The 11,722-nt window shown below is 41.1% G+C and overlaps 1 protein-coding gene across 1 annotated transcript in view; it reads left to right on the forward strand.

Moving 5' to 3' along the window:
- The window catches only part of LOC106879930 (ubiquitin carboxyl-terminal hydrolase 19), a 163,422-nt gene that overhangs the window by 64,269 nt on the left and 87,431 nt on the right, over window positions 1-11,722 (forward strand). The window contains exons 12-13 of the mRNA XM_052977848.1: window positions 6,332-6,397; window positions 9,424-9,534. Of these exons, the coding sequence (XP_052833808.1) occupies window positions 6,332-6,397; window positions 9,424-9,534 (177 nt within the window). The remainder of the gene's footprint in view (window positions 1-6,331; window positions 6,398-9,423; window positions 9,535-11,722) is intronic.

The following is an 11,722-nucleotide window of genomic DNA, read 5'->3' on the forward strand; positions in this document are numbered from 1 at the left end:
ATTGTCGCTATACTATTCTGCAAGATTAGCTTGACCGTAAGTATTCTATCACACACTCTGACTACCTCTATGACCTTATCCACCCATTTCTTTGCAAGAAGTATGCCCACACCACCTACCCTATTGCTGTTACCTTCCCAGAAGATTTTGTGTGTGTGTTTGCATATATGTATGTATGTGTTTGTGTACATATGTGGGTAGGTATTCTGCATATTCATGTGTTTGTGACTGTGTGTGTACCTCTGTCTCCGTGTGTGTACTTGTTTGAGTGTGTCTATGGGTTTGTTGACTAGGTATGTTACGTATGGATGTGTATCTCCTTATGCCTTTGTGTGTATGTGTGTGTGGAGTGTGTGTATTTGGTCATGTGTTTCCATTTCCTTTTGTGCATGTATGTGAGTGTGTGTTTGTGTGTGCTTGTCTGTCTGTAGTACCTATGTACCTATCTATCTACTTACCTATGTATCTATCTGTTTACCTATATATATATTTGCCTACATAACAGCCTTACTAACAAATGTACCTATATATATTCTGTGGGTATTGCGGTATCATTTCCTATTTAGTATGGGGGTATGTTTCATTTACGAGGACATACTCTTGTATTTGTGTGAGTGATGGATTCTTCAGGTGCTTGGAAAAAATGTGGATGACAAGCTGGCCTGGTATGCCTCCATGTTGGTCTTTGACAAGTTGGTAGAGTATGGAGGACTGTTTTTCGTCATCATATTGTTTAAAATGTTCATTTAACCCCTCTGCAATACTTCTACAAGTCTCTCCAATGTATGTCCTGTTCTTATCTTTACAAGCACTCTCTATTCACCTTATGCTGTAGACTACATTTCTATTTCTACAGTTAATTCCAGGGCTGATCTTACATACCACACAATTCTCATTAGTGCATGTGGTATTCTTGAAGGGGTACATCCTACATAACTGATCTGATGGAGCTCTCTGGCTTTTCAGTCATCTTAATATTGAGTTTGGTCTCCTTCAGAGCTTTCCTAAATCTATGGGCTAGTTCCCTATGGGGTGTGGCTTCTACAGACATCACTCCTTGACATTTGTCAGCCCTGTACCATGTGTTCAACCTGTTTGCATTGTCACAAACTCCCTGTATTCTATTCCATTCTTTACCTCTGTATCTAGAGTGGGTACCACTGGTTTCATTACATATAATGTTATCTAACTTCTTTCTAGCTCCACTGTAAACACGAATCCTATCTTTCTCGTCATATCCAGAGAATGCATGAAGTTCTGTACGTTGCGTTGTTTTTATAAGGTTCACATGGTGGGGACATTTATTCATTATCCTAAATCTGCTATCACTATGTTGATTTTCATATTGTGTGATGAGGTTGAATTCTTGTGAACAACATATTTAGAAGCTACAGGCTTCATGTAACAGGAGTGGAGGAGCTGTACTCTGTTGTTCACAGTCTCTAACCAAAGTTCAGTATCAAGAACAGGGAGTCTATTATTAGGATGCATAGTGGGGTAATCCATAGTTACATTGATCCTTTGGTGGATGGAGTTAGCTACTTGCTGGATGCTCTCCGTTATGCTCCTCTCGGTTTCTACACTACAGTTACTAAAGTTTGTCCTGACTAGAATATTGCTGTCATCTACTTACCTACAGTAAAGCAATACAGTTGTGGATTGTTCAGCTAAGGATTGTTAAGTTTTCTATCCCACCAGGTTGTGAAGAGGCCAACCACACTGACACCAATCGCTGCACCTTGAACCTGCATGTATAGTTTCCTATCAAATTGTATATATATATATATAAAAATAAATATATATATATGTGTGTGTGTGTGTGTGTGTGTGTGTGTGTGTGTGTCTTTGTCACTCCCCTTTACTTGACAACTGGTGTTGACTTGTTTATGTCCTGATAAGTTGTTGGTTTGGAAAAAAGCAACCAAAAGGAATAAGTACCTATTTTGAAAAGAAAAAAAAAAACGAAACCTAAGTACTGTGGCTGATTTGATGAAGTAGACCCTTCAAGGTGGTACTCCAACATGACCACAGCCCAATGTCTGAAACAAATAAAAGATTAAAAAAAGATATATATCTGTGTGTTATTGTCCCCTCAATTTGACATCACATTGTTGTTGTAAATGAGTGTCACTGCCATGCAAGCAGTGTCCTTTGTTTTCAATCTGCTACGAAAACATCTCTGGTCAAGTGAGGGTTCATGACAGGAAGGGCGTGGCTATTGAAAATCTGCTTCCACAGATTCTCTCCAACCCATGGGAACATTTAAAAGTAGATGTTAAAACAATGAGGATGATGATCCTGATAATGATGCAGTCTGTTCTAATCTGGTATTAGCTGTAGATGGACAATGAAGCGATCATCATCATCATCATCATCATCATCATCATCATCATCATCATCATCATTTAATGTCTGTTGTCCATGCTGGCATGGGTTGGGCTGGCACGCTGGAAGGCTGCACCAGGCTCCAGTCTGATTTGGCATGGTTTTCTACTGTTGGATGCCCTTCCTAACGCCAACCACTACAAGAGTGTAATGGGTGCTGTTACATACCACTGGCACAGGTGCCATTTATGTGACACCTGTGCATGTTTGCAAGCCACCAACATGGGTGCCAATTTGCATGGCACTGGTATCTATCACAACTGCAACTTTGCTTGGATTGATGGGTTTTCTCAAGCACGACATAATGCCAATGGTCTTGGTCATTGCCTCCGTGAGGCCCAATGCTCAAAAGGAACTCAGCCACTTTGCCTCTGTGAGGCCCAACATTCAAAAGATGTTCTTTATATACCACCAGTTAGGGTGCACTTGGCTTGACGGGTCCTCTTAAGCATAGCACATTGCCAAAGGTCTCAGTCATCAGTTATTGCCTCTGTGAGCCTCAAAGTTCAAAGATCATTCTTCACCACCTTGTTCCACGTCTTCCTGGGTCTACCTCTACCACAGGTTCCCTCCACAGTTAGAGATCAGCCCTTCTTTACACAGCTGTCCTCGTCCATACACATCACATGACCATACCAGTGTAGTTGTCTCTCTTGCACACCACATTTGATTTCTCTTATCCCTAACTTTTCTCTCAAGATGCTTACACTCTGTTGAACATGCAGACTGACATTGCACATCCAGCGAAGCATACTGGCTTCATTTCTTTCAAGCTTATGCATGTCCTGGGCTGTCATTGTCCACATTCCACTGCCATGCAGCATAGCTGTTTGCACACTGGCATCAAACAATCTGCCTTTCACTCTGAGAGAAAGGCCCTTTGTTGCCAGCAGAGGTAGGAGCTCTCTGAACTTTGTCCAGCCTATTCTTATTCTCACAGCTATGCTCTTGGAGCATTCACCTCCACTGCTAACTTGGTCACCTACATAATGGAAGCTATCCACTACCTCTAGCTTTCCTCCTCCCCTGGCAGTTGAAGCCTATTTTCTGTACATTTTTGGTATTTATTGTACTTCTGCATCTTCTACATACAAAAGCTATTTTCCCTCTTAACTTTCCTCTGATATTGCTGCACCTTTTATGTGTCCAAAGCTTACACTGGGTGCATCTTGTGGAGTTTCTACCTACACCTTTTCTACAGATTGAGCAGGGCCATCTACCTGAAGGCGTTTGTGATTTGTCTGCCTTCCCACTTACTATGACTTTGCTTTATGCTAGGTTAGAATCAGTGGAACATTTTGCATCATACTTTGTGATGTTGTTATGTCTGTTTGCATTCTGAATCAAATACCACCTGGCTTTGTCTCTCTGTATTCTTTGATCAATAAAAAATGCCAAAGGGCTGAATGGACTTGTGTAACAACGTGTCGTCATCCAGTCAAGCTTGCTCAGACATTCTCAACCTACACACACCTTCCATCTTGGTTCTACATTAGTTGAGGAAGGTCTTCAGAGAGGCATCCAGCATCTCTGGTGAGTTGATCTACATACATTGTGTTTGGACAACTTGCTCCAGTAGGGCCATACTTTGGCATTTATAGCAGTAGGTTACTGCCAGCTCTTGTTTAGCTTACCAACAATGTTGCACAAAGTGCATTGTACACAATACTTTTTGGTATTCTCTTTGCATTCTGAATTGAAATATCATCTAGCTTTACCTCTCTTTACTTTTCTACTCACATTTGCCTTCAATTTTGGTCCTGCATTAGTCGAGGGAGATTTGCAGGGAGTTATCCAGTATCTCTGGTGAGTTGATCTTCATACATTGTTTGGATGACCTGCTCACGTATGGCCATGCTTTGGCATCCAGAGCAGTAGGTCACTTGCTAACTGTTTAGCTCATCAGCAATTCCCTGTGAAGCACAAGCACCTATCCCTTATAAACATGTACCTGTAGAAAGCTTCTGCCATTATCTTCACCACATCACAGATGGAAGCTGACTCTGTTTGGTAGCCACAAACACCTGAGGCAAAATTAATTATTGGTGTTTTGAGAGGTTAATGAAGGATTGAGATTTTAATTATGTTTCAGCACTGACTTGAGGTAGAGTTGCCATGGGAAAACACCTGGTCACTTCCATCTGTTTAGTATCTCCTCCTCCCACTACTTCCCCATCAGGCTTATTTTCTCTCTCTTTCCCCTCCCCCTCCCCCCCCCCTCCTCGCTCTCTGACAACCTGCTCAAATATAGCCATGTTTTGGCTTTTTAGCCGCAGGTCACTTGTCAGCTATTGTTTAGCCCACCAATGTTCTGTAAAGCATCAGTTCCTTTCCTTTACATTGTGCATATTTTGTGATATTCTGTCACATCAGTTTGCATTCTAGATTTGAATACCACCTAGATTTGCCTCTCTTTACCTCTCTGTTCTGTGATCAATAAAATATGTAGAAAGGATGAATAGATCTATGTAACCACATGTCATAATCATATGGTTGACCTTGCTCTGACATTTTCAACCCATGCACCACCCATCTCGGTCATGTATTAATTGAAGGAGGTTTTCAGGGAGGCTGTTCAGTGTTTCTAGTCAGTTGATCTCCATACATTGTGTTCAGAAAACCTGCTCAAATAAGGCCCTGCTTTGGAATTTTGTAGTAGGTCACTTTCCAGCTCTTGTTTAGCTTGCCAGCAGTGTCGCACAAAACACAAGTGCCTTTTCCCTTACATTGTGCATGTTATTTTGTGGGATTCTGTTATGTCTGTTTGTATTCTTAATTCAAATACCACCTAGCTTTACCTCTCTTTATTTCTCTATGTTTTGTGATCAATAAAATATGCAGAAAAGGTGAATGGATCAGTGTAACCACTGGTCATCATAATCTGGTTGAACTTGCTTGGAAATTTGCAATCCACACATGCCATCCCTCTCGCCCTGTGAGTGAGGTCATGTGGGGGGATATGAGGTGGTATCAAAAAGTTCCCAGACTAGTTCTGTAGTGCTCCAACATATAGCAGCTCTCAGTTGCATGCATAGTGAAAGCTAGCAGTGACCTTCACGAGGCAGTGTACCGAGTGACATCAGTGTGTTTACTTTGCAAATTGTGAAATTTGTGTTGTTGTGATCATGTGTATGCTGTAGTCTGCGATTTTGTCATGGATAGGAACAAAGAGTCAGCATGAAATTTTGTGTTAAACTTGGGAAGTCAGCTACAGAAACACTGAGCATGCTTTGACAAGCTTACAATGACAAGGCAGTGGGTCCTATGCAATGTTTTAAGTTGCATGGCTGCTTCAAAAGCAGAAGAAGGTCCCTCGAAGACCTACCACGAGTGTCACCCCTAGAAATTTGGTATTGTGCATTGAGAATTTGTCCCCCAGGGTCAGACCGTCAACCGAGAGTACTACTGCGACATTTTGAAGCATTTGAGGGAGGACATTTGGCAAAAGTCAACAGATCTGTGGAGTGCAAAGAATTGGATTCTCCACAATGACAATGCACTGTCACCAAGCTCTCCTCACCCATGAGTTTCTTGCCAAAAACATCATGGTGTTGCTTCCACACCCTCCCTATTCACCAGATTTAGAACCTGTGGGTTTCCATCTCTTCCCCAAGGGGAAAATGCAGTTCAAAGGTCGCTGTTTTAACACTGTTGTCAAAATCCAAGGCGAATCACAGAAGGTTTTGACTTGGTTGTGGAAAAAGACTTCCAGACCAGATTCCAAAAGTGGCACAAAGCTGGGACTGGTGTATTACTGTGCAAGGTGACTATTTCGAAGGAGATGATGTTTAAAATAAGTTATTTTTTATTAAACATAACTTATCCTGCAACTTTTTGGATCCACCTTGTACACTGAGAGAATAGATATTTGTTTATTGTTTAATTTATTTTGTTTGCATCTTGCTCTAAACTTAACTCATCCTTCTCTCTTTCTCTTTTTTTCTAGGACCTCAACAGAGTCAAGAACAAACCTTACATTCAGACTGTTGACTCAGATGGCCGACCAGATGAGGTAACCTCTTGACAAGTACTTTATTTGTAGTGGTGTCAGTGGTGGTAATCGTCATGTGTTTGAGGTCATATACAAGATAGTGTTGGTGTTGTAGTGAAATTGGTTATGGTGGTGTTTGTAGTTGGTGGCAGTGGTGGTGATGGTGATGGTGTTGGAGATGGTGATGGTGGTATGGTTGACAGTATAGTGATGGTGTTGATGTTGTGTAGGAGATAGTGATAGTGGTGTTGTAGGAGATAGTGTTGGTGTTGTAGTAATGATAGTGGTGGTGATGTTGTGTAAGAGATGGTGATAGTGATGGTTTTGCAGTTGGTGGTGTAGCAGTGTTCCATGGTGTTGTACTAGCTGAAGGTATTTTAGTGTGATTGCATGTGATGTCATCAGAAAATTGTGGTGGCTAGAGTTCCGCGCAACCTCTGTATGCCCAGGCGAGTCTTTTGTGTAGTGGTGGTATGTGAGTGTAATTGTATTTTGTATGTTTTAAGATGTGGATGGCAGGATAATTTGGCGAGGGGCAATGTTGGTGTTATTATTGCCTTTTTCTTTATTAGTACTCCCCCTCTCCCTCATCACTCTTTCCTCTCCTTTACTCATCACTCTCCCTGTCCTTCGTTCCCCCACTTTGTCATCACTTCCCCTCTCCCTCATTGATCTCTCTCATCGCTCTCCTTCTCCCTTGTTACCCCTCATTGCCTCCTCCCCCTTCCCTCACTGCTTCCCCTCTTCACCACTCCCCACTTCCCTCACCAACTCTCTTGTATCTCTCTTTTAATCCCATAATTAAAAAAAAAACAACTTTAATATTTTCCTCTCACCCCTCCTCTTTCTAATTGGAGGTGCAGTTGCCTAGCAGTTAGGCAACTGGGCCCTTGACCATAAAGTCATGGGTTTTATTCTATCCTGGTGGTGTGTTGTATCCTTGGTCAAGGTACTTCACTTTACATTACTTCAATCCACTCAGTTGACAGACATAACCATTAAGAGACTAGCAATGATAGCACATCAGTGGTTGACCAAAGACTTTGAGGCAGTGGACTTGTATTCTAATATAATCCCTTCAACCATTTCCTAACTATTTTATAATCACTACCCCTGCTAGAATTGCAGATGCTGGTGTAGCAGTGTACCAGCATCAGTATTTGATCCTCAGTAAAAGTAAAGTAAAATCCCTAGCTGGTAACCAGAGTGGGGGAGGCTGCTGTGGGTGCCACTGAATGATGGACTCTGGTGATGATGTTATTCCACACTTTCTGATCCATGGTGCTGGCTTTAGTATGCTTTGAGTTTGAACCTCTGTAACTTCAGGTCTTAATTTGTTTCACCCAAGTCTTTTTTTGTGCCCTGAACTGGATTCTCCTGTGTGTGGGTCTCTTTACCTCAAAAGTTGGTGTGGTAGTCCTCCAGTGCTCATCCTGCATGTGTGGACAAACCACTGTAGCCTGCACTTCTGGACTTGGTCTTCATTGGTTGGCTGCTACTGGCATTGTTCTCAGATGTTGTTTGAAATTCAGTCACGTAGAAAGACACCAAAGATCTGAAGATGACACTGCATTTGGAGCACCTTCAGCTTGCTTAGGTCCTGTTTGAGGATGGTTCGGGTCTCAGCATTGTAGAGGAGATCAGGCAGAACCAGCATGCAGAAAAGATGGATCTTGGACCTTAGGGAGATGTTGGGCTTCTTCCAGACACACCATGGAAGGGACGCGAATTCAGAATTTCACAGGCCCGATTTGGCAATTGATCTCTGCTGATGCCACTTTCTTCTTCACAACCAGTAGAGGAAAGGTTGATATTAAAACAAAAGAAAAAACCATACTTGATATCTTCAATTTGGTTTTGGTGTCTTTCTTCATCTATGATCATGACTGTTGAGTATAGTAATGTCCAATAGAGTACAGTTGTGAATACAAGTATCCGAAATGAAGTTCCTCTGAAGGAGCTCTGCAATAACATTACTTGACAGGGTGTGTAGCTCAGAGATCTGAGAGTTTTTCCACATTGAACCACCACTTCTCTGCATTGAGAGGTCACAGATCCAGTACTAAAGATATGATTAGAATGTTGCAGGAAGGAATCACAAAATGGATTCTTCAAGCTGAGGGGACCTGGAGGTTAGCCAAGAATGAGATGGTTGGACAATATCCATGGTCTCAGGAATCCTGCATACAAGTGCATTCAGCATTTGATTCTCAGAAGAGGAGAGATTGGGGAAAAAAAGCCAAACTCGTTATCTTCAGTTCAGTTTTAATGCCTATCCTCAGCTAAAGTCATCAATGTTGGGTATTGACTGAAAGAGTTTTATCACAAATACAAGCAGCCGAAATGGGGTTTCTCTGAAGAATCTCTAGAGTAACGTTACTTGACAGGGTGTATAGCTCAGAGATTAGGGTAGCTCTCCAGGTTGAGCCACTACTTTCCTGCATTGGAGGTCACAGGGCTGGTATTATAGACATGTGATTAGAATGTTACAGGAAAGCCAAACCAGAATAGACCAAGAATGAGGTGGTTGGATAGTATCCATATCTCAGTTGGTCATGCTTGGGAATCTAGCCAGAAAGAGTAATGGTGGATACTTCTGATAGGACCATATGGAGGAGGTGCTTGAAAACTCTACCCCCATGGCTCTCTCAGGAATAGTGGATGGAGAAAATGGATGGATACCCCTAAATTTTTCCCCTCCCACTTCTGTTTTACAATCATTTCTTCATTATTTTTTTCCTTCACTTCTCCTGTTTTACAATTCTTCATCCTATTTTATAATTCCTCCCCACAAAGATGTTCTGAGTTCAAATTCTGCCAAAGTAAACTTTGCCTTTCATCTATTCAGGGTCGACGAAATAAGTACCCTTTATGAAATAAGTACCCTTCTCTGAAATTGTTGGTCTTGTCCCAAACTTTGAAATCAATATTTCCCCTTTCACTCTTGTTTTACAATCACTTTCCTCGTTATTTTCCCTCCTAACTATTTTACTATCACCAAACCCATCTGCTCCTCCACCTTTAGTAACTTTTTACTTATTTTCCAGATTGTTGCAAATGAAGCTTGGGATGTTTACAAGAAAAGAGATGATTCATTCATTGTGGACCTGTTCCAAGGTCAGTACAAGTCCAAACTGGTGTGTCCAGTTTGCGAAAAGGTGAGTGGACATTTGAACGAACCCTAATTGTTTTCATTGAGAGAGTGAGAGTGAGAGCGAGAAAAAGTGGAGGGATGGTGAGATGTGTCTGCTGGGTGCAACATGCTAGTAGCTCACTCTCTGGGAGTCAAGACCTTTGTAGAAACAATAGAAAAGGCAGTGAGGAGAGCATATCAGTGGAATTCTGGTTAAAGCAGCCCCTATAACCCGTCCTAAGTTTTTTTCTATTATATTTTTTAATTTTCAGAAAATTTTTGCAAATTTGTGTTCCACACATGGGAATTCATACTATTATGAAAAAGAAATTTTTTGTTTGTGATTTAAAGTTGATTTACCTGTTATTTTTAACACATCTCACAACTACCTGATACCTTCCTCATTTCTTTGTCACTCTGACATGCATTGATGTTTTTTTAATATTTTTCTCCCCGTAAGGCAGTGAGCTGGCAGAAACGTTAGCATGGCAGGCGAAATGCTTGGTGGTATTTTGTCTGTCTATGTTCTGAGTTCAAATTCCACTGAGATCAACTTTGCCTTTCATCGTTTTGGGGGTCGATAAATTAAATACCAGTTGCATACTGGAGTCAATCAAATCGACTGGCCCCCTCCCCAAAAATTTTGGGCCTCAAACACATAATGGAATGATGATGCACCCAAGGGTGGCCCATTGATGGGATTTAAGCAAAAGATTGTCCATATTTTACATGCTGATTTTTAAATAAAAATTTGCAAAAGAGTGGAAATTTTAGGATGGGGGTGGGGTGGGGGAGTTAAATAGAAAAAATGAAATTTTCTTTTTTCATAATTATATGAATTCCCATGTATAGAACACAAGTTTGCAAAACTTTTCTGAAAATTCCAAAAAACCAAAGTTATGAGGGTTTATATGGAATGTTTAAACCAGGATTCTGCCAGCATATCTTTTTATCTTGTACATAGGTATATTTTATCTTTTATTTGCTTCAGTGATTGGACTGTAGTTGTGCTGGAGCACTTCCTTGAAGGGTTTCATCATCATCATCGTCATCACTTAATATTTGTTTTCCATGCTGACAGTTTGACAGGAGCTGGCGTGGCAGAATCCTGCACCAAGCTTCACCGTTTATTTTGGTATGATTTTCACAATTGAGATAAGCAAATTGACCTCAGTACTTATTTTTAAATCTGTGAGGTTTCGATTCCAAGACGAGGTGAGGAGTTGTCTTCTTGAGCAAGACACTTCATTTCACATTGCTCCTATCCACTCAGCTGGTAGAAATGATTAATCCTGCAAGAAGCTGGCATCCTGTCAAGTGTGGAATATATACACCAGAGTAACCAGGAAAGTGGCCCTGTGCCTCCTACGGAATAATGTGGACTAAGCAGTTACCAAGGCATTGATTGTGGAGTTGCACGACTTTGTGGTTAGGCTGTTGGACTCATGATTGTAAGATTGTGGTTTCAATTCCTGGACTGGGTGATGCATTGTGTTCTTTAGCAAAATACTTCATTTCATGCTGCAGCAATCCACTCAGTTTGTAAAAATGAGTAATCTTGTGACAGACCAGCATCCCATCAAGGGTGAAGTATATGCACCAGAGAAACCACGAAACCAACCCTGTAAGTCTATATCATCTGGGAAGGAGCTTTATCCTACTTTATCTGTCTTTGTGTTCTGTGTTCAAATTCCACCAAGGTCAACTTTGCTTTCCATTCTATCAACATTGATAAAATAAGTATCAGTTAAGTACTGGGGTCGATGTAATCAACTAACCCCAACTAGTCCCTTCTGAAATTGCTGGCCTTGTGCCTATAATAGAAAGAATTATTAACATTAGTATTAGGTGAGCTAGCAGAATTGTTAACATGCCAGGCAAAATGCCTAGCAGCATTTCATGTGTCTGTACATTCTTAGTTCAAATGCCACGAAGGTTGACTTTGCCTTTCATCGTTTCGGGATCGATGAAATAAATACCAGTTATATACTGGGGTAGATATAATCAACTAGCTCCTCTCTCAAAATTTCAGCTCTTGTGCCTTTAGTAGAAAGGATTATTATGAAAGTGATGAGCTGTCAGAATTGTTAGCATGCCAGGTGGAATGGTTCGTGAAATTTTGTCCATTTTCATGTTCTGAGTTCAAACTCTGTTTCTCATCCTTTCAGGGTTGATAAAATAAGTACCAGTTAATTACTGGGGTCGATGTAATC

This window comes from Octopus bimaculoides, chromosome 29, assembly GCF_001194135.2.
Source record: "Octopus bimaculoides isolate UCB-OBI-ISO-001 chromosome 29, ASM119413v2, whole genome shotgun sequence".
Taxonomy (NCBI): Eukaryota; Metazoa; Mollusca; class Cephalopoda; order Octopoda; family Octopodidae; genus Octopus; species Octopus bimaculoides.